The sequence below is a fragment of the Lentinus tigrinus genome, assembly GCF_003813185.1.
Source record: "Lentinus tigrinus ALCF2SS1-7 unplaced genomic scaffold L226scaffold_1, whole genome shotgun sequence".
NCBI lineage: Eukaryota > Fungi > Basidiomycota > Agaricomycetes > Polyporales > Polyporaceae > Lentinus > Lentinus tigrinus.
The window spans coordinates 696050-720493 of record NW_027137910.1 but is presented as its reverse complement, the minus strand read 5'-3'; the positions used below and the strand labels follow the sequence as shown (position 1 = coordinate 720493).

General features: G+C 54.3%; 9 protein-coding genes across 9 annotated transcripts; 3 read left to right on the top strand and 6 right to left on the bottom strand.

Annotated features, from left to right (window-relative positions):
- The first annotated feature begins 85 nt into the window (after window positions 1–85).
- Window positions 86–2012, top strand: L226DRAFT_496865 (ATPase V1 complex subunit C). Its single transcript, XM_067677582.1, has 9 exons — window positions 86–331; window positions 391–642; window positions 699–790; window positions 849–947; window positions 1000–1068; window positions 1126–1218; window positions 1276–1369; window positions 1438–1575; window positions 1638–2012. Exons 1-9 carry the CDS (start codon window positions 182–184, stop codon window positions 1839–1841), a joined length of 1191 nt encoding a protein of 396 aa, XP_067542353.1. The 5' UTR covers window positions 86–181; the 3' UTR covers window positions 1842–2012.
- Window positions 1943–4066, bottom strand: L226DRAFT_528029 (uncharacterized protein). Its single transcript, XM_067679251.1, has 6 exons — window positions 3835–4066; window positions 3622–3717; window positions 3179–3562; window positions 2698–3125; window positions 2349–2645; window positions 1943–2292 (listed from the first exon to the last, which is right to left on the bottom strand). Exons 1-6 carry the CDS (start codon window positions 3954–3956, stop codon window positions 2186–2188), a joined length of 1434 nt encoding a protein of 477 aa, XP_067542352.1. The 5' UTR covers window positions 3957–4066; the 3' UTR covers window positions 1943–2185.
- A 44-nt stretch (window positions 4067–4110) lies between these two features.
- L226DRAFT_528027 (RNI-like protein) lies at window positions 4111–6274 on the bottom strand. Its single transcript, XM_067679250.1, has 3 exons — window positions 6043–6274; window positions 5745–5989; window positions 4111–5405 (listed from the first exon to the last, which is right to left on the bottom strand). Exons 1-3 carry the CDS (start codon window positions 6176–6178, stop codon window positions 4290–4292), a joined length of 1497 nt encoding a protein of 498 aa, XP_067542351.1. The 5' UTR covers window positions 6179–6274; the 3' UTR covers window positions 4111–4289.
- Window positions 6275–7854: 1580 nt separating this feature from the next.
- On the top strand, window positions 7855–8143 carry L226DRAFT_528026 (uncharacterized protein). The gene has a single exon (XM_067679249.1). The coding sequence runs from the start codon at window positions 7924–7926 to the stop codon at window positions 8131–8133; it is 210 nt and encodes a 69-aa protein (XP_067542350.1). The 5' UTR covers window positions 7855–7923; the 3' UTR covers window positions 8134–8143.
- An 801-nt stretch (window positions 8144–8944) lies between these two features.
- Window positions 8945–12462, bottom strand: L226DRAFT_451027 (uncharacterized protein; the record flags this gene model as incomplete). The annotated part of the gene is made up of 10 exons (XM_067674987.1): window positions 8945–9376; window positions 9426–9625; window positions 9676–10060; window positions 10112–10312; window positions 10366–10824; window positions 10875–11099; window positions 11153–11362; window positions 11422–11703; window positions 11752–12048; window positions 12124–12462. 10 exons carry the CDS (start codon window positions 12460–12462, stop codon window positions 8945–8947), a joined length of 3030 nt encoding a protein of 1009 aa, XP_067542349.1.
- Window positions 12463–12951: 489 nt separating this feature from the next.
- Window positions 12952–14638, bottom strand: L226DRAFT_450960 (RWD-domain-containing protein; the record flags this gene model as incomplete). The annotated part of the gene is made up of 6 exons (XM_067674984.1): window positions 12952–13125; window positions 13184–13427; window positions 13484–13628; window positions 13683–14032; window positions 14082–14503; window positions 14564–14638. 6 exons carry the CDS (start codon window positions 14636–14638, stop codon window positions 12952–12954), a joined length of 1410 nt encoding a protein of 469 aa, XP_067542348.1.
- Window positions 14639–15481: 843 nt separating this feature from the next.
- On the bottom strand, window positions 15482–16026 carry L226DRAFT_450593 (uncharacterized protein; the record flags this gene model as incomplete). Its single annotated transcript, XM_067674958.1, has 3 exons — window positions 15482–15523; window positions 15579–15845; window positions 15910–16026. The coding sequence occupies 3 exons, from the start codon at window positions 16024–16026 to the stop codon at window positions 15482–15484; spliced, it is 426 nt and encodes a 141-aa protein (XP_067542347.1).
- Window positions 16027–16532: 506 nt separating this feature from the next.
- L226DRAFT_528022 (uncharacterized protein) lies at window positions 16533–22370 on the top strand. The gene is made up of 14 exons (XM_067679248.1): window positions 16533–16861; window positions 17315–17744; window positions 17801–18341; window positions 18399–18511; window positions 18565–19308; window positions 19364–19563; window positions 19617–19777; window positions 19835–20169; window positions 20221–20324; window positions 20379–20531; window positions 20579–20748; window positions 20814–21017; window positions 21078–21385; window positions 21438–22370. Exons 1-14 carry the CDS (start codon window positions 16653–16655, stop codon window positions 22092–22094), a joined length of 4329 nt encoding a protein of 1442 aa, XP_067542346.1. The 5' UTR covers window positions 16533–16652; the 3' UTR covers window positions 22095–22370.
- Window positions 22217–23887, bottom strand: L226DRAFT_564437 (uncharacterized protein; the record flags this gene model as incomplete). Its single annotated transcript, XM_067683644.1, has 9 exons — window positions 22217–22489; window positions 22556–22791; window positions 22855–23072; window positions 23127–23187; window positions 23244–23308; window positions 23363–23588; window positions 23642–23656; window positions 23710–23752; window positions 23807–23887. The coding sequence occupies 9 exons, from the start codon at window positions 23885–23887 to the stop codon at window positions 22217–22219; spliced, it is 1218 nt and encodes a 405-aa protein (XP_067542345.1).
- Between the last annotated feature and the right edge of the window lie 557 nt (window positions 23888–24444).

Here is a 24444-nt window from a genome sequence, read left to right as displayed (position 1 = left end):
ACTTGGAAGGTTCCGACCGAGACATTCGGAATCACGTACTTGCATGTCTCCGTTAAGCGGTCCTGCTCCTAACCCTAGCGCCATGGCATCATTGACCTTTGGTCGTCGCCGACGGATTAGGGCCGCTTGCCGTCTCCGCCATTCTCCTCGTTGTCTATTGCACGCTGCTCATCGTCGTGCAATGCCGTCCGATCAAAGCACTTGGCTGATCTCTGTACCCGAGTCTGGGGATGCGGAAGGTCTCTTTCATGAGCTGTCATCCAAACTGGGCTCAGGCTCTAAGTCTGGCCAGCCATCGAACCTCTCGCAGCTCTCAATCCCGTCATTCAAGGTCAACCCCTCACCACGCATAGCATTTCACGCCGATAGAACTGATGTATTTCCATAAAGACAGGAACCTTGGACTCCCTTATCGCCCTGTCTGAGGAGCTCCCGAAACACGACTCCTTCTTTACGGCCACTGTCGCGAAGACAGTAGATACTCTCCGCAACCTCCTGAACAACGACCCGTCCAAGCTTTCACAACACGTACTCGTCAATGAACAGCCTGTCGATTTCTACCTACTGCGGGGTTGGTCATGGAACGAGGGACGTTACGGTGTGCAGCGGTCCTTGAGGGAGATGGTTGACGTTCTGAGCAAGGTTCGTCGTGGTGCTCCATACGAGCGAGTCCTCTCACTCATGGTGCATCTTTGCAGGAGATGACGTCCATTGACAACGTGATGAAGACGAAGTTGACCAATTACAATCTTGCCAAGGGGTCATTAGTCCAGATGCAACGGAAGAAGACGTATGTATGTTCCATCGCGGATCCTTCTATGTTCCATGTAACGCGTTTGATGTCCCAGCGGGAATCTTTCTGTCCGGTCACTCGTTGACATCGTCAAGAAGGAGCACTTCGTCAGCGACTCCGAATACTTGCAGACCGTCCTGGTGGCCGTACCAAAGTGGGTCTCGTACCATGTCTCGTGAGCACCCGGAGTCTGAAGCCTCGCGCAGGAACTCTGTCAAGGAGTGGAACGTCAAGTATGAGCGGCTTACACCAATGGTCGTGCCACGGTCATCAACGTGAGTTCAGCTTTAGTATCACATTGAAAGCGTAACTGAATCTATAGGTACGGGCAGCCTGATCGATGCGGACGATGAATACAGCCTGTTTGCTGTCGTAATTTTCCGGCGCGTTCACGACGACTTTGTTCAGAAGTGCCGCGAGAACAAGTAAGCCTTTCCTCAGGAACATCATCGGTGCTACAACGTATTCATGCGTACAACCAGGTTCATCGTCCGCGAATTCTCTTTCTCAGAAGAGGCGATCGAGAAGCAAAGAGAGGAGCTTGAGACGGCTGACACAACCGAGAAGGAACTTTGGGTCAGTGTCGTTCAGAATGTTCAAACTGTTCCATCGCCACGATATGGTGTTCATTCTTCTTGCCACAGACCGAGCTGCTCCAGGTGTCTCGGACCAACTTTTCTGAATCATTCCAGGTCCTGGTACATCTGAAGGTTCTGGAGTTGTTTGTCGAGAGCGTACTGCGGTACGGTCTCCCGGCACATTATATCGGGTTCTTTGTCAAGGTCAGCGTGCACGCACAGAATGTGTTAATTTGGGGTCACGCATCTGATCTATTTCCCTGTAGCCCGAGCCGAAGACGACAAAGCGGACGCTTGCGACATTGCAATCACAACTCGCATACCTGGGAGGGCGCTCGAACCCCGACAAATCAAAGGGCAAGAAGTCTGGCGGCGGGGGCACTGACGACCTCGGGGGCGAGTACCAGACCATCCTCGAGCAGGAGTACTTCGATTTTGTGTTGTTCGAGATTCCATGGATCGTGCTCTGAGTAGATATCCCGACGTGACGAGTATTACGACGCAAACCGGTGGGCTCGGTGGGCTCGATGTACTCACCCACGGACATGTGCCTGTATACAATACCGCAAACCCTCGTTTCAATACTACATCCGCATACCCCCACAGCAATACATGTTGATCCTCCGGAGATCATGGGAGACAATCGTGCTCAAGTAAAGGGTCCAGACTTCGGTTCTGCAGGATACTAGGTACTCTGCAAGCACTGTGATGCGATTAACGAGCGGCAAACCCGCCCTTGATACTATTGATACAAGTGAGCTGTCCGACATGATATGCATGGATAACATCTGGCCACCAATGCGGCCTACAATGGTCATGACCTCGCAGTCAACACCTCGAAATACGCGGTGTATTCCTCCGGGGTCATCGCCTCCTGGTGTTCCTCAGTGATTTGTGAGAAAGGCACGGGTTTGCCGTTGACTAAAGATGAAGTAAGCGGCAGTGCCAACTGAAGGCAATACGACAGCGAGACTCACCGTAGACGACCGGGTCGTCTTCAGCGGATGCGTCCCCATTGACACCATTCGCATGCACCTCCGCCTCAGGCACAGCAGCGTCTTCCTGAATCACCATATGCTCCTCTGTCCGCGCCATCTTCGGGGTGCTACCTCCCGTGCCCACGTCGTCTCTCGAGCGAGACCGTTTCCGGTACTCGTTGAGGGAGTCGAGGTAATCGACATCTGGCTTCACATCTTCTTCTTCAGCAGCGAACTCGCCCAGACTAGGTGTCGGTTGTGAGGAAGCTGCAAGGGATGCATAGTACTGATCGTAGTCTGCACGCAAGCATTCAGCAACAAGGCCTCAGAAAGTGGCGGGTGAACATACAGTCCGCTTCAGAGTTCTCCGCCACCCCAGGCTTCGCATCTTCGCCATTCGCCACTGGGGGCGACATCGACGCAACGCTTAGACCCTTGAGGATCGCGTCGTTGGAACTGGGTAACCTGTTTGCCTCCGCAGCTGCATCTGCCTGGGCGCGTGCGTTCTCCTTGATACCCAGAGCGGTGAGGTCGCCGGAGATAGTACTAGTAAGATGCCACTTAGGGAGAGCGTTCTGTTGGCGTTTTTGTGCCGCCTCCTTGTCGCGCTCGGCTCTAGCCGTCTCCTCATCTTTGTCCACCGACATAACGACCCCAATGGCGTCTCCCTGTCGTCCCTCGCCAGACGCACCGGCAATCTTGAGCCCACCTTCGCGCGCGGCAGCCTTCTGCCGCTCGGCCTCCAGGTGATGTCGTACCCAGACAGTGACATCGAAACTATGAGTGGTGGGGTGAATATCAGGATAACGTGCAACAGCAGTCGGACATACGCAGGAAGAACCATCCCCTCTGTTCTCCTCAACCCTTCTAAGATGAACCTCATCTGCCTGTTGAACCTCTGCATCCGGTCCTGGCTTCCGAGAACGTTCTCGGCATTCTCGTTGTCCTGGAGCTCTGCGCCGCAGACGTCGCAGTTGAACGTGCCCGTAGCGAAGTTCATGAGTCGGTCAGCCTCGAGCGCCTGGAACGTCTTGCGGCACTGCGGACACATGTAGCCCTTCGACTCGAGGTCGCTCCGGAGGCCCTGGTCGATGATCCGCCGCATTTCTGCCATGCGCCATTTGACGACATTGCAGAAAAGCTGATAGTCGATGTAGAAGTACTGCCTGCCAACGGAGCGCTGCGCGCCCTCCTTGAGCTCGTTTTGGCGGTATCTGCATGTGACACCAAATTCTCGAGAACTGGGGCGGGGGCTCAAGTAGATGAAACTCACGATCGGACTAGTTTATGCGTCTCCAGCGTCGCCATGATTTTGTTGAGCTCTTTGAGCTGTAGTCCCATCCGTCCAGCTAGGTCGTCATCCTTCAGACTACTGTGGGTGAGTGATCCGCCACGCAAACCAGCGAATGAAAAGATACGCCTCCTCCCAACGATCCATCGCACATATCCCACCTTGGCACATCCTCCCAAAAAGCTCATAACTTACATAGGATGACGGATCAACTGGTCCATGACCACCGTGAACTTCGGCTCATAGAAAGCTCGCGAAACATGCTGAACCAGGAGGCGGAGGGTTTCTTGCTCGTCCTTTGACAGGCCTTGAGCCATTGGGGCCGGAGAGGCCGCTAGCAAGTCAAGATGCACTCGAGAACACCAGCCCTTCGTCGAAGAGAGATGCGAGGGAGATAGCTATGGTCGCGGTGCGAAGGCAACCTGTTGTGGCTGTGGCGCTTATGACTTCGACGTGTATGTAATGCGCTCGGTCCCGCAAAAATACAGTACAAAACCAAACAGGTATTAGTCATAATATGGTACAATAATCCTTGTGCAGAATACGACGATACATGTATGCTCATAGCTCATATTGTACAGACCAAGCCAAGTCCAGCCACTGAAGGTATCATCATCATCATCTCGCGCGAACGAGACGGATCCTCCTCATTAGTCCGAGTCCTTCGGAGTTGCCTCCTCTTCCTCCTCCTCGAGCTCGAATGCGCTGCATCGTACAGACGTAAGCCACTGCGCCCGGTCCGCCTCACGCCGGCACATAACGCTGTTCCCCGCGCCCATGCACTTTCCGTTCGCACATCCGCCCATTGCGCCACCGCTGGTAGCACGCTTCCGCAACATCACACCTCCGCCCAAGCCTATGCCTAGAGGACCAGCCGCCGGTGTCCCCAGACCAAACTGTGGGCTGGCTGGGTCCGGGATGCACCCTCCGCTCGTAGAGAGACAGGGTAGAAGGGCCGGGAGCGTGGAGGGCGACGAGGCATATGTAAAGATGCGGATGCGTTGTGCACGAGAGAGGATGGGTGCCAGGAAGGACAAGATGTGGAGCTGAAGCTCCATGGGAAGCATCGCCCATGGGGAGTGTTGTGGCGAGGACGAGAGAGAAAGAGCGATCGGCTGCCCAATAGAGGAGATGAGGGGGGTGGTGGAAGCTGCACAAACACATGACTCTGAGCACGGAGAGAGAACAGAATGATGTGGAAATCCGCTGTCTCTGTGCTTGGGCCGCAAGAGTAGCGCGCGCGAGTAGCGTAGAAGGGCAAGTGCATCCTTCTCCACCAAGTGTTTGAGCGTAGAGTTTCGGGTGAGGATGCGCTTGAGTTCGGTTTCGCTATCCGTCCAACTCCGAGTGCTACCCTTCGCTTCACCCTCGTCATCACTCGAAGAGACGTCACTCTTGTCCTGGGGATCGTTAAGCCCCGTCGCAAACAACTCCAGTCGCAGGAGACTGTAGTTGGCCCGTCGAGCGGCGCGGATAATTGACCGTACCGCTCGGATGCGGAGTTGATTCCCGTTTGCTTTCAAGGTGTGCAACTGGCACCGTGGAGAGGTAATGTACTCCACAATGTGAGGAGCTGATTCGTGGGTTAGACCTGCCACGGGTAGATGGATCTCGTGGAAAGTCGGGGCGTCGAGGAGAGGAAAGAAGTGGGCGACAAAGGTATCCGTTAGGCCGGGATTGGTGGTCAGAGATAGAATCTCCAACCGCGAGGAATTGATTGCAAGGGCGAATACCATAGCGACATCCGGATCGCCTACAAATGCATTCTGGAGTATACCAAATTAGCGATGATATTCAGATATGTGAGGAATGCCCACGCTCGGCACCCAAAGGGGCGGGAGAGATAATATGATTAACATGCAGCTTCCTGGTTCTGCACGAGCGGCGCGGATATCGGTTTACCATCCGATAGTGTTCAATGGCAGTCCCGGTCCAGCAGGGCAATCAAGATCACAGATGGATATAGCGAAAGCCTCAAGCATGAGATGACCTCGCTCCGTCCGTGCTCGATGTTGCCCCCACGGACACGCACGCTCATCCTACCCAAGCCTCCGTTCCGCACTCCTCGGAAGATATTTCCATACAGTTCAAGTAAGAAGACTCACATTCTGGAGGAATAACTCTTTCAACACAGTGTTATCCCGCAAATACCGACTGATAGCCAGCAGTCCTCGATTCCCAATATTGTTGGAGTTGAGACTGATTTGAGAAATCCGATAATTGCGGCCGGTATCCGAAGAGAGGAACCCGAAGAGCTCTTCGCACCCAGAATCTCCGAGGTCGTTGTGTCCGAGGATGAGCTTCGTGACGGATCGTCGGCCAAGAATCTGTTGGATGACTTCCTGGGCACCTATTCGTCCGTGAAGTTGTTGACCAGTCATCCAGATAGGGGAATATACGTACCCGTAATAGACGATAATCCTGCGTCCATACTTTCGATGTGGCTCCGGGACGCGAGGGAAACCTTAGCCGGGGCGACAGTACGTCGCAGGCTTGTGGGCATGTGTTGGGAAAAGTCGCCAAATGCGGACGGGTTCATTGTGTATCAGGATGAAGTTGTCGTGGGAGTCATGAAAGAATGGTCGTCAAGTTGAAAGGAGGAGCAGAAGGAGCAGCGGATCCAGCGCGATGAAGGTCGGAGTGTCAAGCGCCCTGAGAACCCTGCCGTGCAAACGCGTATACAATGCATAAAACCGCTTATAGACCGCAGGCGCATGGCACTTACCACTGCAAAGAACGTATCGTTTCCTACACCCAAAAATCGAAACGAAACTCTTGGAAACGAAAGGGCTTCCTACTCCCCTTCCAAGTGAGAAATGATAGCCTTCATGTTACTGATAGAGGCTCCTGATGCCTTCTACTAACCGAGAAATGCGTGAAAGCCAGGCTTTCAGCATGCTTCCCTTAGCCAGCAAAGTTAACATTTAGGCTAAACGTTTCCAAGGCATTTCCCGAAACAGGAAATGGTCATATCTTCGCAGTGTACTAAACCCATATAGGCGCTTCCCTCTTTCCTACGTCAAAGCCTACGTACAATCAATGCTCAACCACGCATGCCAACCCGCACCATTTCCGATCCGCAGCATCATGTACCGACTGCCTCAGGCTCCACAGTCCACTGAACGGTCTGAACCAAATTTAAATAGCGCAGAAGGTGAGGCCTGCCTTGTACTAGGCTCCTCCCCATCCGTTTCCGCGCCTTCCTTGCCCGGGCACGAACAGGCCGACCGGACTGGCTGCCGAGTCTGCCTGCCTTGCGGCATTGTTCCAATGCCATAAGTAATCCTAGCGACGATGGGAGTAGTGGTTGGGAAGTTACGAAGCTTTGGAAAATTCAGATTAATATTCTAGTCGGCGGATGAAACAGGTAGAAACTAACCTGGAGCATCGATCGGACATGTTTGGTCTAGTAAACAAATTATTCCCTCCTGTTTTCACCGTTGAATGCCAAGTGGATACACTGAAGACACACTCCTTGCAAGGTTGTACCTAAGTTCATTCGCACTGTAATCTTATGTCTTGCATATGCACGGGCATGTCATCTACTAACATGCCGTCGAACCTGACCCGCGTAAAATACAAACTTCGTAGTATACACTGACTACTCTGGTCCGACGTCTGTTGCAATGTGACCGTGGTTTGCCCATAAGTGAGTACTTATTGAATATTACCGTTGGAAATATTGACACACGTGCACTGAGTCCCCGCGTGGCCCGCCACTGAATTTCGACTAGACCACGCCTGCGCTTGCGAGTTATTGCCAAGCCACCATACTTGCTTCAGACTGTCATCAACGTTAACACGTCGAAATTGTCGGGGATGTCAGGAGATGCTGCTGCTTTGAAACAACAAGGCAATGATCTCTGACTCGCGCCTAAGATGGCCAAGAGATTTGGGGAATCCCTGATGTCACGAACCGATGAATATGATTATATATGTCGCATCTAACTTCCAAGATCATCCCCAGGCAGCAGTTGGGTGTAATTGTCTCTTGAATACTGGCGCGTGGACAGACGACGCTGAGTTCTTCCATACGTGAGTATTTCGCCCCACTATCATCGAATGACAACTCAACAAACACTCAGGTACACTTTTTTGCAACAGTGCAACCCGAGGAGGTGCTGCGGTACTTGGCCTGTCCGGTTCTCGACGAGCATGCGATCATGGGAAGCCTCGTCCTTGGCGCGAAGTCACTCCCGCGTCCGTTGTTCACCGCACGATCCCTGCACCCATCTTCCGTTCTATAGGTCAGACGTAGCTACTGCGGACGAAATTACGGGCAACATGCGACGGGTCTTTGAAGGGAAGCCCATTCTTGCGCCCGGGACGTTCGTTCTTCATCCTTCCGCGCAGGAATACGTGCAATTCGAGACGTGCATTCGATTCAAGCTGAGCAAGATACGGGTCGAGAGGATGAAGCAGGAGAAGTGGAGTATGGTCGCTTATCGCATATGTTTGCGTTTTTGTTCCCCTCTAATTCTGCGGCTCTGTTAAGTGACCGGACACCCATCTCGAAGTGGCGGCTTCATCATTTGCAAGCTGCCTGAGTTACCCAAGAGTTTCTGTCGTTCGCCAACTGACCTTGTGGATACACCTGCCTCGAACCGAGTTGGGCTTCTCTTGATGACAAGGCGGGCAGTCTTCGTTCCCCTATTCAAACGTCGCCCCTGGCACGTAACTGCATGACACCGATGCTTCTGGGCCCTGTGATTGGAAGTCAGCTAGCCCCATGTAATTATACGCCCATCTAGGTTCGGGAGCACGCCATACGAGCGGAATGATAGTGAATTCGATTGCGTGTGATATGATACGAATAAAGCGGACGGTCGGCCAGCCCCGTTCCCTACTTACTAGTGAGCTAGATAGGATAGGAATCGTATCGACACATTTTTAGCTGCTGCTGCTATGTTACACAGATGCAAGCAGAGGGAGTTAAGTACGCGATAGGTAGTGACAAGCTGGCACAGCAGTAAGATGAGGTACGACAGATTGGAGACAGATTGGGAAAGGAAGAGACGGATTTGGGGAAGAGCGGCGGAGAGAGCGGACGAACACGTTCGAAGTCTAGAAGCTGGTAACGTAGCGATGATGCGTGAGGGACTGGACTCTGCAGTTTGGGTGAACGAGACCGACGTCGGACACAGGAAGCAAGATGGAAACGAAAACAGTGAGAGTGGAGATATATACACCCAGTACCCGCGCCTTGTCCAAGTCCATTTGGGTAATGCGCTTGTGAGACAACCGTCCGGACGAGCCTCGTTCTTTCTATGGCGCGCGATGGCACGTAGCATGTCATGTAACCTCATCACAAACCCAAATTAGAGATAACGCGCGACACGTCATCTACTGGGTCCTCATCGAGTCCCAAACCCGAACGACCCATCGCGTGTCCGCCCAAACCGGAGCCCGAAGCGCCAGCGACGGCACCACGCGAGCCTCCTGGAGGGCCATACACGCTAGGGAACAACGGCGCAGTAGCGGATGTTGGACTCGAGGTGCCACCAGTGCCAGTTCCAGTGACCGACGTGTCAGGAGACTCGGGACGGGAGAGGCCGGAGCCCCGAGGGGCCTCGCTGATACGCGTCAGCGAGAATGTCAAGTCGAGCGACTGCGCACGGTTGGTCAAGGAACGAGGTTTCGTGAGCTGATCCTTCAACTTTGCCTCGAGGAGGGAGTCAGATCCGCGCTTAAGGGCGTCCTCAGCAGTGTGATGCGTCCGATGAGGAACGTTGGAACCCTGAGACACAATGAGTAGTGAGACATGAGATGAGTCCGCATACACTCACGATGGGTGGCATAGGGGGCCAGTAGTCGTTCGACGAACCAGGCATGTAATTCGGTTGCGGCTCGAAGTCGTCTTCCTCTTCCAGGTGGTAGATATACGAAGGGGAGTTGTTGAAAAGGGCCTTGACATCAGGCGAGGAGCTGGCAAGACGTAACCGCCTGTCGATCATCGATTCAGAGGGGCGGCCAAGATCGGCAGAGTCTACGACGCATGTCAGGAACAAGGAAGGGCACGTCGTGACTGAAACGTACTCTGATGACGTGTCCTGGCTGTGGAGAGGACTTTACTGTCGAAGTGAGGGAAAGCATCGGTGAATGAGTCGCCGCGCTGGTGAGTACGTGTTGTGGCAGACGGGTAGACGTGGACGTTGTGCTCAATCAAGTACTGTTCAAGCATTTCACGCGCAGTGGCCAAGAAGTCACTGTTGCTCCGCTGGCACCTAAACTTGAAGGAACACTCGGTCGGGCCTTCAGGAATAGATCCGTTGGCGATGGGCGTCTTAACGTTCGGTGAGATGACCACTTGGAGTTCACGCTTGACTCGTTCAACGAAGCTGACGAAGTCGGGTGATGAACATATCCTGGCAAGATCAGGATGTGGCGGCACGGCCATATCAGCCTCGAATGGCACATGATCCTGCTGCATGTCAATAACGCACGAGAGGAAGAGCGATGCAAGAATACGTACAAAGAGCATGGTTGCCGCGATCTGCACCTGGGACTCGGGTCCGAAGATGGTAACAAGGTCCGAAGCAGTCTCCTTGTCCGGGAAGCGAACCGTGCAGTTTGTCTTCGCCTCGATATCGTGAATGAAGATGCTCTTCTCGCCAAGGAGGGTGCGGTGGTACCGTCTAGGAATGGACACGGTCTCATTGATGTAGTCTTTGTCCTGCCGAGCCCGTGAGTTCGACGTTCCTGGACAAGACCGCTGGCGTGCATTACCTTCGGGTTCACCAGCTCCATAACAGCCTGCTTCAAGTTGTCCAAGTTCATGGCGTTCTTCGCTGGGGTACGAGCAATGACGTTGTCCTCGTTGTCATTGTACCCGCCCATGGCAGCGAACTCCTCTGCATTCGAGAACTTGACGTAAACGCCATACTTCTTCATGATGCGTTGGATGCTCCGGCCGCCGACACCGATGATCCGCTTGTGGTAGGACTCAGGGACGTGGAACGAGATCTCCGCAGGAAGTTCCTCTTGCAACAACGTCAAGCCTTGCAACACAGACCCATCACTGCCAGCGATGTCGATGAGGAAGTTGTGCTCATTGAACGTCTCGAACTTGATCTTAACGTTCGTGGTCTGCATGATCTTATTGATCTTGCCATTCTTCTTCCCGCTGATGAATTCGCGGTGCTCATTGGCCAACTCAATCTGGAAACGAATCTCATGGTGGAAGGTCTACACCTGGAATAAGTATATACGTCCAACAATAGAGCTGTGTGCATTACCTTCACGATGTCCAGGTCAAGGAGCATGGTGACTGCGGTACGGACTTCGTGCTCGAGACCATGCATCTCAAAGCACATACCCTTGAAGACTACCTCAGCGCCAGAGGCGTAAGAGACTTGCTTCAGGATAGCGGAGACCTGAGAAGGATTCAGGCTCGTCGAAGGCATGAGAACATTGAACTGGGCCGGCAGCAGCCACAATGAGGCGACGTAAGATTGGCAAGCCTGCAACAAACTGATCAGTGACCTGTTATACGTCAGGACAGGCAGTAGCATACCAGTTGCATGATGGACCGGATAGTCCGTTGAACGTTAACTCGGTTGTCACCAATAACCGTTATTAAACTGGTCGAGCTACCAATAGGGGGGAACTGAATGAACGTGGCGTTGTCGTGCATCAAGGCCTTGAGGTCCTCCGCACGCTCGGTGACCATCCAATCCATCTTGCGAGGGAGGATAGCACTCTCGCGAGAGATAAGCTGCTTGCCCTGGAAAGTAATCAGCGCGTGTGACAGAGGTGTCGCCGCCTGAAGCGAATGGCACTGACCTTGGTCAAAGACATTTGATAGAGCATGTCGCGAGCGCGTTGCACTCCAAAGAACTCCCCGGTGATCCAGATCGTGTTCATGTTCACCTTGTTCGGACCGGTCGGCGACGAGTTCGAGGGGGACTGACTGAAGTCGGCACCCATGATACCTTGCAGCGGGGACGGCAGATAGATGTTTGTCGCCGTCTCCTCCTGAATCGTCTGCAAAACGCCCCGCTTCCTACCAGCGACGATGGCATGCAGGGTGTTCTCGATCTCGCACGACTCGGCATGAAGTCCACTCTGGACAATGGTTAGACGCACACATGACGTAGCGAAGACATTGCTTACCAGCTCGTCGAGCATCACGAGCAGACGAACACGAGCAAGATCGACGGAGTCCCCATGACCAGTGATGACTAGCTCGCAAACCCGCTCCGATTCGAGACCGGACCATCCAGCGCTACTCGTGATGCCGTCGGGGAGAGTGCGCGTAGAGAGCGACAACGGGCTGTTGACGACGGCAATGTGCGCGTACGTCTGCGAAGCGATGTCGTCGAGCCGACGGCGGACCTCTGACTTGAGTGTGGGCTTGGACGAGGGCGAGTCGAGGATCTCAGACCGCGCAACCTTGATCGAAGCACGGTTCTACATGCCCGTCATTAGCGGTTCGTGCGTCGCCAACGTCGAATAGGGCTCATGCCATCGTGCAATGCAACGTACCTGGATAGGACACCCCTTTAGAAGCATGCCCCTAGCCGACATGACCTGCTGGTAAGCTCCCGAGACCTGGAAGTTCCAGGCGCGCCCTTGGTCGGCGGGAGTGAAGGAGATGTGGACGCCATGGATGCTCATGGCCATCATGGCCAGCTTTTGGAGAGCTTCATAGTCGGTCGGCGACGCCCCCTGGTGGTCAGCGAGCCCATTGGGCTGCTGAATCTGGGAGTAGGAGCTTGCACGGCGAAGCTCATTGTTGCGCGGAGGAAAGTCAAGGGAGTTGGTGGGGGAATGAGCGTGTCGCAGGCGACGGGGATAAGTGAAAGACGTGGTGTAGATTTCCATAGCCAGCTTGCAAGTGTGAGTCCGTGTATGTGGATAGATGCGAGTGTAATACAGCGAGGAGTATTTGCGGATCGGGTGTTAGGGAGACAGGAGGGTATGCGGGTGATGGGGGGTATGGACAAAGGTGGTATCCGAGGTAGGGGCCCCGCGCAGCCTCGTAAAGAGAAGGAGGCTGGTCGTCGTCGAGAAAGAAGGACGAAAAGCCGAGCGAACGTATAGGAGCAGCGAAGAGGAGTGTGAATCCGATGAAATATCCGCCAGAACGACTCGGCCCTCCCGCCAGCGCCCGCGATGCCCACTAGCGCCCACCGGTCGCTGTCCGCCAATTCTAAATTTTACGGCCAGCTCCGGCCTCTTTCCGCACCTCGATCCCTCTCCATTCCCGCAAAATGACCCAGAGCTGACAAAATACAATGACCGTATATTCGTGCCCCCACCGGTCCAACGCCGAGCCCTGTGTTGGCAATGGTACAGTACACGACGGCAGCGTCATATGACATCGAATCCCTCCACCGGCTGCCACTCGTTGTCGATGCTCTCAAAGTCGAATAACTTCGAGAAACATCGCAGCCCCGGCGTAGAGAAGTGCTTGTAGGGATGCCACCGATCCAGCCTTTCCCCGCACCGATAGCAGTAGTGTTGTCCGCATTTGATGCACGTCATCTACCGATCGAGTCAGTCTGCGGTCCCTGAGCCCAGAACGCGAGCCGGGGCAACGTACATGGTTGCACCCTGAATGTTTCTCGACACGCAGGTTGCAGCCGGGGCAGGGGGTCCCTGTGCACCTCTCGAGCCACTCGTGGAACGCCCGCTCTTCTTCGTACTCAGTCACCAGCCGCTGCAGCGTACTGCGCCCGTAGCGCGCCTCCATCATTTTCCGCTGGCTCGAGCCCTCGGCAAGGGCCATATACTCTTGCAAAATAGCCTTTGTCGCCGAGATCGGGCAATTCGCAACCGGACCGTGCCTTAAGCCAAAAAGATCAGCAACAATGCGCCCTACGTCACCATAATTCAGCCTCACCATGTCCGTTTGCAGTATGCACAGAACGAATAGCCGCACTCGGGGCAAGTCCGAAGCCGCTCCCAAGGCGATCCGTCCTCTACATTCTGAGGCCTTGACACTGGCGTCTGGCAGAGTGCCATCGGACAATGCACTAGTGTCGGATCTGAAGCCACAGGGTCAACAAATAGCGCAATGGTTATCATGAACATGATCATACCTTTCTCGAGGGCACGCTTCATGCGCAACCACTTCCACCGCAGTATCTCCTCTTCGGTGACCACACGCCGTACCTCTTCTTCAGTCGCCTCTCGATGCTCCTTGACGCACTCCGGGTCCGGACACCCGACCCGTCCCACGTCACCTTCCCGTATACACAATCCCCAGAAGTCCTCCAGACAGGAACGACAGAAAACATGAGAGCAGGAAAGCATAACGCATCGTGCGCCTTTGATCGAGGTCATGCACACCTCACACTCGTACGAGTTTTGTGAGAACCGTGCTGCTTGTGTTGACGAGTTGTACCCCTCCAGCGAAGGGTATAGAAGTGCGGGGGTAGGATGGGAAATCCTGAGCCGGGAATAAGCCACAGATAAATATATGTACTAGTAGGACGTACCGGACAATCGGCCGCCCTTTCGTCGTCGTGCGCATACCCAGGTCATCCAAAAACTCACCACTCCGTATCGATTCCACCCAGATATACAGTACGCCTTGACCCTCTTCCCACTTCCCAGCGAGTAGTTCACGTAAGTCCGGCCCGTTGAGTGATAGCCAGGAATATGTAGCATGCACCGCTCTGATTTGCGGTGGCGTATAGGGATATGTGGATGGTAGACACACGTCGAGCAGGATTGGGGGGAGCGTCGTCAGAGAGAGGGTTCTCGGGGGGCAGGGTGACTGTGAAGTACTAGACGATCCGGTTTCAATCGAGCGGTCGTTTGTTACCAGGACCTCAGTGGAATCCGGTAGGTCCACGGGTACCTCAAGTCTTATCAAACCCTTCAAGGGGTCTCCAGACAAACAGTCTGGGTGTATGGACTGCGGGATATTATGCAACATATGAATTCAGTTCCCGCGTCATGTGGCGGGGGTACTCACCTCCAATACCTCCCATTCCTCTCTTTGCAGCGCCGTACATGTGTCTGAATCGTACTCCAAAGAAGATCCATCCATGTTGGCCGTGAGGAGGGCAAAAACTGAGGTATGCCGCAGCAGCGCGATGTCCAACTGTTTGAAGCTCGGAGGCAAAGGTCGAGCGGACCCGCTGAGTCAGGCAGGATCGGCTCGGCTTAGGATTGGTATCACGGCCAAGTTTTCACGCGCCCTGAGCATGTAGAAGCACTGGGACTATAAAGTGTCATAAGTCGCTGCGCTGAGACATGCAGGAGGACAGCAGGGTACAGAGCAGTCAAGGCAACATGGAGGGCAACTCCAGCTTGACTCTTGCACTGCAGACTGCAGTCGCCCGCCGGAGTCCCGGCAAGTCACATGTCACAACCGATGCACCGGCCGTGACATCGGCATCCAAAGCGCTCAAACTGTAACCCCGGCAGTTTCCAGTAGTCTGACCTCACGTCGACTCGAACTCGGATTGGTCAGGTACGTAGCAAGCCTGATTACAGCCAGGCTACTAGTACGTGATACACTTTATGCAGCCCTTGTTTCTCTACCATTTTCAACCGATATCGTCGAGGCGAGAGCCCGGAAGTTCAGGCCGAACCTGAGGTTATTGGAATTAGTGGGAGTCGCGCTTCCCTTCGATGCGGACGGTCCCAAGGGAGGCCGCGGTCGGGAGAACGAGGACTTCCCGAGGTTCAAACGTAGACTCAGCAATGAAAGTAGACAATGACATGATAGTACTTGAGTATAGTACAGTACCTCCGTAAGTAGTGCTCGACCCCAGATGATGCAACATAAGACCCAGAGAACAGACAGCCCTGAACCCAAAGAAAAACGTGATAACGACAAGATACAGTCACACTTGGCGATTTCATGATCGTGAAAATGATGATAGGGTCAGCCAGTTCGTGGACATTTTTCCAGACGGGCTAGTGAACCCTGAGAGATTCACCAGTCAGCTAGCGACCTGGTAAGTCCATGGGTATACGCTCACCTGAGGCAGCAGCATGGCATCCTCGAGACTGCGCACTATGATCGTCGCCCAATCATGGCAGTTGGACGTACCCTGGCCGCGCTTGCGGTTGTGTGTGTTGACCAGTTCTGCAGCGGTATCGCTATACGCCTCGAGCGAGCAGAGGACCCCGTCGTTGACTTCTCCGAGAAGTATCTTGCCGCCATACGCGCCAGATGGATGGTTGCTTGTCAAGTGAACGCGCCGTACTACCCGAGACTGATATCGGCCGGTGAAATCGATTGTCACCTGAGGCGTGTGTGGTAAGACCGGCATTCCCGGCATCCCCACTGATATCCGCAGTACTACTGACCTCGTAGACAGTCGCATAGGCACGGTCATGGGCCTCGTAGCTCACTGCGAGTGTCCAATGCTTGGAGGTGACCTTGGTAGCAGCGTCGTACCATATCAACCACAAATATGCGGCCATGCTGGTGATGAGAGACGACGGCCTTGTGAACTGTGGCGGACGCGTGGAAACCGGGTAGTGGGCTCACGGAGAACGGGGAATTGGGTGGAGAATATGCAGTGCTGGGATGTGCCTCTGATAGCTCCTTCCGTGTACTGTGAACTTCAGTTATAGTTTCTGTGTCACATGAGAGAGAGATTCGACTGGCTTTGGGTTGTGGCTGGAGAGGGTGTGTGTGTAGGAGACTAACAAGGGAGCATGGAGATGCGTGGCTTTTAGCGTTGTGGACTGTGCCATATATACAGCAAGGATGACCGCGCCGAATCAGAAGAGGACGAGGAAACCAGAACATGAGGCCTGCCGAGGGAAGCACGCCTGGAGGGTTCAGGAAGCAAAGCCAGGTCCAAGACGCCTCCACCCACTGCTGCGAAGTCCGTCCCAACTTCCGTCCGGCGCCCACGTGGAACTTGCCTTTCTGGGGAATCCAAGCTAAACTTTCGCTCAAGTCTCTCTGCCACAAGACAGCAGCTTCTTCTCCCCGCCGCCCCATGCTTTCCATCTGCATCTGAGCTCGCATCTTCTGGTACTGCAGCAGACTTGATCAGGCTTGTCTTGGAGTCTTCTGGGCTCAACTCACCATTCAAGCTATGCCAGAACTGCAAAATGGACCGCAAAACGCGCAAGACTTCATCCGCGCTCTCAAAGCTTCCTCTGACCCCCCGCAGCCAGATGGACCCCTCAAAATTGACATCGCACGCCATGCATGGGACAACGCGCAGCTCTACGTGCCCAATAAGTCGGAGGCGATCGCTGAATGGCTTCTCTCGCGTATGCTCAAGGAGAAATCCAGCCCTCGGTATGTCCATTTCGTGCACTGATGGATGTCAACTTTCCGGCTTGGTGGCTTTCGATCATCCACATTTTTATCTGCGATGTGCGCTCCATAGAAGCTTCCCTTGCTGTCCCATGAGCATACTGCGAAAACGGCCGACCATCTAATTTTGCCGGGTCCCCGACGACTTGAACACCTGTGCGTGGAAAGTGCATCAAGCAAGCTTGTTTTCGTTGTATGGAGCGGTCATGATTGCAGTCGTCCGCGGTAGCTTTAATCCCGACGAGCACGCTGCGTGTGAGTGAGCCTACTTTTCACGCGTGACACTTGCGTGTAACGTACGGGGCCGTTTTTGTTGACGGACATACTCTAATGCATTCATGTGGCGTGCAGCGTGTTCCTCGGCCTGCTGGTGTATGATTGGCCCTGTCGAATTCCAGACAACCCTCGTTCGCGCATCGCTAACCAATTTCTCAGCCCTGAAAACCCTATATGCGATACAAAGCACTGGCAGCTTCTCTCCGACATTCTTCTCCCTTACAACGCCGCAAACAACGACGATCATGTCCGTACGCACCGAGCCTGGCTTGTCCCTGTACTTGCTCGCATCCCCGTGGCGCCCATCTTCGTCGCCTACTTCAATCTGCTCTCTACGTCCCGCAGTGTTGATGGGGCGCAGTGCGCGCTCGTCTTTCGATGCATCTCCACCCTTTGGCCGCTTGCTGTGCCCAAGTTCAACCCCGAAACGTTGCTGGAATGCTTTGGCGCGATTGTTCGATTAGGCGTGTTGCCTGACGCTTCGGAAACATCATGCGGCAAGCTGCAGGTCGTGCACGACTTCCGTGCCCTGTCACTGATTGTTTCATCTTACCGGGCATCTCTGGCTCACTCATCGGCGAAGAGGAAGGTGCGCAAGCGGATGTCTCATTCCCGGACGAGTCGAGACTGACATCAGGTGCTTAGCTCTATGCGATCTTTCTCAGGCAGTACCTACCCTGGTGGCTTCATCTCGCCTCGTGCAAACCCAGGAGTGAAGTGCAATTGCCGTCATTTGAGGACGACATTTACAATGCCGGCATTGAGACTATGTTCGGGCTCGATATCATCAGGCAGGCTGCGGATCTCAAGCTCGATACGAGTCTGTTGGAGGCCCTCGAGGCGGCGTCGAAGGAGCACCGTGAGGTGGTCTTGCGATGCCTTCCCCACATATTTGAGTCCTACGTCCAAAATCTTAAGCGTTACAAGGGCGCACTGTTCAGCCAAGGATCAAATCAGGCATCAGGCTATCTCTCTGAGCAAGTGCAACGCGCGTCCATGACGTTCTACGCCTCATGTGACGCCTTGGCGCGGTCGGGTGCAGATGACGCCTCCTGGCAATGCAGGGTATCGTTGCTCGACGTAGTTGAGAGGGAGAACTTGCTGTCCACGAAGGACGAGGAGGCGAAGACGCTTTTGAGAGGGGATGGGGACTTGGCGATAGAGGCGCTGGCGACCACGCGGGATGGTTCGTACCTACAATTGCCTGTACCAGTCGAATCACACTCAATGTTATCTCCATCAGAGCAACACGCCGCACGGTCCGAGAGTGTTGTGAAGATCTTGGCCACATTGACACGCATAGACTACGACCTCATGTCCACCTCCTTCGCCGTCGTGTTTCCGAGACTAGCAGCGGTAAGAACACCACACCTTGTACACTATCTCCGGCTCATCCAGTCACCTTCCAGATCCATGGATCCGGCCATTCGGCATTGCTGTTCCTCAGATTGGTTCTCGAATCCGACTCGAAGACGAGGAACCTGCCCGTCACCATCGCGCACGCCGCAGAAGCCTTCTCTGTCCAGCATCTCGAACGTATCCCTGGGGGTCCGCAGGCAGTGTATGAGCACCTGTCCGCCGGCGTTCTGACCAGCCTTCCCTTCCTGGACGACCTCTCGCGCGTTGTGCACGGCTTCCTCACCCCGGGCCAAGTACTCGAGATCATCCGCGCAGTTTCACGGACCTTGCAAGACGCATACACTGGTTATCTGGAACGCGAGGGGAAGGTGGCCGCCGACCGTGGGGATGGTCCGAGGAAGAAGCGCAAGAAGGACGCAGAGCCCGCGGACGGCACCTCGAAGCATGAGTACTTCGCCGTATCGTTCGCACTCACAGCCAGGCTGCTGGTCGTTGTCTTACGTTCCCTCCCACTGCACACGGTCACGGACGATGTCCGCATGGAAGCTGAACGGTTGATCGCCGAAGCTTATTTTGCCGCTGCGCTTCAGCCTCTTGCCGATGGACTCGGAAATGCGAAACGACCAGGAATGCGGGGTTGGCAATTCGTGCTGGCCGGAGCATTGCGTCTACACTATGGTCTCGCAAGAGCTCCAGGGTTGTCGCTGCCAGGCATACTTGACGAAAGCGTGTCGTCTGCTTTGCTGTTATGCGTATCGTCGGTTGCGACGACATCAGAATTGGTCGTCGAAGTGGTGCGTTACCCTGACAATTCTTCCTATGTACTTGCTAAAGTGTGGGGCGAGGCAGTTTCGCACATTGTTCCACCAATGCAGTATAGGCGCATTGGGCCCAGAAGCGGTACTCAACCAAATGCTGCAGTACCTGGAGGCCAACTTGTCCAGCAACGGTCCTGCTTGGAGTGGCAAAGTGTATGCGCTGAGTTCACACGCTGATGGCGGCGTTGCGGTATTGCATGTACTGGCAGATCGATGGTTGCCATACTTCGAGTACGTTCTCACCATCTAATACGGACCCCCTGAGCTAAGACAGGTCGATTCAGCATATGGGCTACTCCAGCGCAGCTGGAACGACTCGTGACGGTGTTTGTGAACATTAACCTCACGAAGGGCGAAGGCTCTCTCGTGGCGGGTCTTTCAGCGCGGACTATACTCACGAGGATGCTGCACGACGCTCAGTTCTGGGAGTTGGGGAGAGTCCGAGGTACGTTGCCCCATGTCGTGTCATATGGATGCATCGCTCATATCCCGTACGTCGTAGACATATTCCTTGCTAGATTGTATGAACAGACAGCACCACCGGACGGGATTGATATCGAGCAGCTCATGTGGGAGCTAACCGATGAACATCTCCCCCCTGCCATTGAAGTCGCGCCGCCTCTATTATCTGCTTTCGAGGTTTTGGCCCTTGCACCACCGGAGTACATTCCCCGCCAACTGCATATTGACTTCCTCAAGCGAGGATGTACCGCTGATGTCGTAGTGGCATTGGCCATGAGGGATGCCTCGGACGGTTCCCTTACTCCACACCATCTAATAGTTATCCGTGAGATGCTTTGCCGCACCATAGGCTACCTCGGGGTGCTTGAGAACATCGTATGTAGCCGCATACATTTGAGCATCGCGTAAACTAACCATGTTGTCCAGGCTCTAGAAGCATATCTCAAGTACTTGATTGGCGACTATTCTATGGTACAAGGTAGTAGCGATCTCACGTCAGTCACAATGGATCTGGTGGAGATATGCCAGAGGTGAGTGATAGAGCCAATGAACTTAAGCTTCACGTCCTGACGTCCGTTCGATAGCATGCTCGTGAAAACTGCCAGAAAAGGGAACGCCACCACTCTCATAGACCTCATTCATCGGTATCAACAAGCGTATGATAAGAAGGGGTCGCATGTGACCGTACGAGCGTCGCTTCTACTCATTGATGCTATCGCGCAGACATCTTCTACTGAGTAAGCTCCAGTCTGATCTGCTTGGACTCGAACTAACTTTTCCATAGCTTTCCGGAGGCATGCATCGCTGCATTGCGTGCATTGCGCAAGCAGATGTTCAATTCGAGCTCGTCCCTATTGTCGCCGGATGTGTTTGCGCAACACGAGTCACTTGACAGCATCCTGTTGGACGTCTGGGGTCATGTACAAGTTCTGTCGAAGTGGCTGCATGTACAAGGTGAGCTCTGCCCTTTACCCGTCTTGTTTCAATTCTGACCATGACTATTTTTTGGTCGTACCTAGCAGACGATCTCCCCCGGATAGGTCGGCAGCTCTCAAGTAGGCTTCTATCACGGAGAGCAAATGAACAGCAAATCCAGGATTTGGCTCCAGTCGCTTTGTCTATCTTGTTCGCCGAACTGCAAGACAATCAGATAGACCATACCGAAGAAGTCGAGTATATATTCGTTGCGTACCTGTCCTTTGCTCGCATCTATGGTCGCTCCGGTGAGCTCAAAAGTACCAACTATTGAAGTCGAGACCAACGAATTGATGCAACCGCCACAGGAACGGTCAACCTGGAGTCGCGATTGGCAAGTGCGACAAGGACGATGACAGCGGAGACATTCTCGTCACTATTGGACGTGGTCTTTGATGCTCTTCCCCTCAATAAGGGACTTTCGGTACAGGATGTCGCCAGTCTTATCCGCTTCTCGACCGTTGTGATGGGGGATGCACCAGAGGGCACTTCGAAGATATGTCAAACGCACACCATGCGTTGCCTGAACCTGTTCGCAGATGACGAACGCTTCGTTGCTTTCCCCGCCCTCCGAGGTGATGTCCTCGACTTCCTAGTCACACAGTGCAGCGATCGAGTACGTCGCTCAGCATTCATCCGATATAGTCCGACGCTGACTCGCGCATCAGCCGGCGTCCCTTAGGACAGTAGACCTAAGCAGTCTATGGTCAACCCTGAGGGCTCTCCTGGCAGGGTCCACAGAACACGAGCAGGCAACTGATGCGAGAGTCTTCCACGGCGTGGTCAACGTCTTGAGTGCCCTTGTCCGCCTCCGTAGAGACCTCGTGCTCAATACGCTCCCTCACCTCGGATTCGTCCTCCGCCAACTCATCGCCTGTCTCCGGAGCCTTCGACCCCAGCTCGGCGCGAAGCAGAGCCGTCTCGTAATGGACACTCTTCCGCGATGGATCGCTCCTGCTCATCCTCTAACAAGCCAGGAGAGCAAGGCGCTGGCGCGGCTGCTCACGACGCTCACGACGAAAACGATGGTGCGCGTGCACGGCCCTGCAGCTGATACTCACAAGCCAGAGTCATTGCTTCGCCCGTTCTCAAAACATGCGGCATATGTGCTCACGGCGTACATCGAGGTGGTCAACGATCCGCTATGTGTTGTGTCATCGGCCATCCGGAAGGAGCTCCAGCCTGGATTGTTCGCCCTGTGCGACATGCTCGGAGAACACAACCGCGACGCCATAATGGTGTCCGCACTGGACGCTGGGGGGAAGGCGACGATGAAGGTCCTCTGGAGAGAATATGAGAAGCAGCGATATGTCGGGAAGGGCTAAGGGAGCGTGATGTTTGTTGTCTGGCGCCGCATCTCGTACATGTCTATTTCACTGCTATGTCCCAAACAACCAGAGAGCACGTATGAACAGGGACTTCTAAAGGGTATCGTTGCGACGCTGCTCTAGTGGGCCTCCCGCTTCACACCGCGGACGTAGATGCTGCTGTATGGACGACCGTTCGGGTAGGCCTTCTTTTCCGGAGGAACAAACCCGGCTGCTTTCTTTTCTTCGGCGAGGGTGCGGACAATGGTCAAGAAGTCTTCGACGGCCTGGGGCGACGTTTGGATGTGCACCACGAGTCGGGAGCCACCTAACTTCAGCGGGTCGGGCAGCTGGGTCGCCCGCTCGATGATCTCTGCGTAGGTGACGCCGACCGGAGACGGGTCGAAGAACACCTACAGTAACGAGATAGCGCCATCAGTATTTCATGCCTTGACTTTGAGCGACATGCGTTGGCCTACCATGCAAGTCTCTGCGGCGCTGGTGATGTCCGCTCCAATCTCGATGAGGCCAACCTCGAGTTTGCGTGTGAGCTCATGTACCGCAGGGAGGCGGGGGAAGTTGTGCGTAAGCGCATATGCAGCTGCAGCCGCCATAAAGCCGGTTTGGCGCATGCCGCCACCGAAGAGCTTCCTGAACCACCGGGCCTTCTGGATGTACTCCTTCGGGCCGACAAGGCACGAACCGATGGGTGCACCTGTGGCCAAGATGCACGGCAAAGTTTGAATGGGGATGATAAACGAGTAGCTGGACCACTTACCGAGCCCTTTACTGAAGCACAAGCTCACGCTGTCAAACGGCGCGAGTAGCTCGTCGAGCGGCTTGCCAGTCTCCGCCGCAACATGCCAGATGCGCGCACCGTCGAGATGCATCTTAACACCCTTGCTGTGAGCATAGTCCGAGATACGAATGATCTCGTCCTGTGGGAAGATGGTCCCGTTTAACGTGTTCTCGAGTGAGATCACTTCTGTCGGACAGCTGGAGAATAACCAATCAGCAATAAGCTACCTGCGTATATTCCCTAATAATCACCTGTGAATTTCCTGGCCCAGGACGATGTTTTCTTCAACGTCCTCGAGTGTAATGTGATGCCCTGTGTATTGGACATTAGCGTTAATTAACCACAGATGTTACCCATTGGCGGGTTACCATTTGAGGGAATGATCATCTGGGCGTGCGCGCCAGAGTGGAACGCAAGACCACCGGCCTCATACCTGCGGGCCTAGTCAGAGGGAGTCATCATTCGAGTCAGCACCAGGCACGCATACCGCACGATATGTGAACGATGGTCACAAAGCACCGCGTAAGGCGGCTGCTTGAGATGCGTCCTCAGAGCGATCTGGTTGGACATGGTGCCGGAAGGGACGAACAAAGCCGCCTCTTTGCCAGTGATCTTGGCCATATGAGCCTCGAGGGCTATCATGCAAGGCTCGTGATAGACATCGTCGCCGACTGAAGCCTTGGAGGCATAGAGGTACATCTCCGGAGTTGGAACTGTAACTGGATCGAGACGGTCTCTACAAGGTGATCGATATTGACCTACTGACCCGTGATTGTATCCGCTGGGAGAACTTAAGATGAGCTAGGCCAACGAATTCGTGTTAAAGTGACTGACAGATGAAGCTCCGCGATACTTCCTGGATTCCGCGCTTGTTATCCTGGATGGAGGGCGTTATCTCATGAAGCTTTTCTAGACATGCGGAACAACTGACCTCTTCCTGAGTCAGAGTAAAGATATCGACCTTCACTTGCTCAGCGACCTTGGCTCGTGCGGCATCCAGGTTCGTAGACATGGCTCTTGACGTTTCTTTCAGGATCGAGGATGCCTTGGACGGTCGAGGCTTGAGATAGTGAAGGAAGCTGGGAAAAGAGCGGGAGACACGAGAGAACATGAGAGAGCCTGAGGAATACTTATTGACCGGATGTATATTTCTAGCTCGGGCCGTGTGGGAGGCCACGTCCCTGGTGACGAACTGCAGAGAGAGTAGTCAGCAGGGAGGCTGACTCGAGTGCCTGCCCCTGCACTCAAAATCTAATTTTGCCGAATGGATGTCTGCCATTAAGTTGCGCCAGCAGAGCGTGATACAGCCCTTTGCATATTAGTCTGGAATTCGCGACGCGCGAATCTTTATTTGCTCCGAACAAACATTGCCTTAACGGGTAAGAGAAAACAGCCGGTGGCACGAGCCAGTGTGTCCCCAGCCCCGATCCTGCTGCACAGTGCTGCATATCTGAGGCTCTTGCTGCTCAGAAGTGACACACAATTGCACCCTGACCTTCCTAGATTCAATTTCGTGCCAAAATTTGCCCATGAAGTCCTCCAGGAAAACACGCGAGGTTTAGGTTGTTA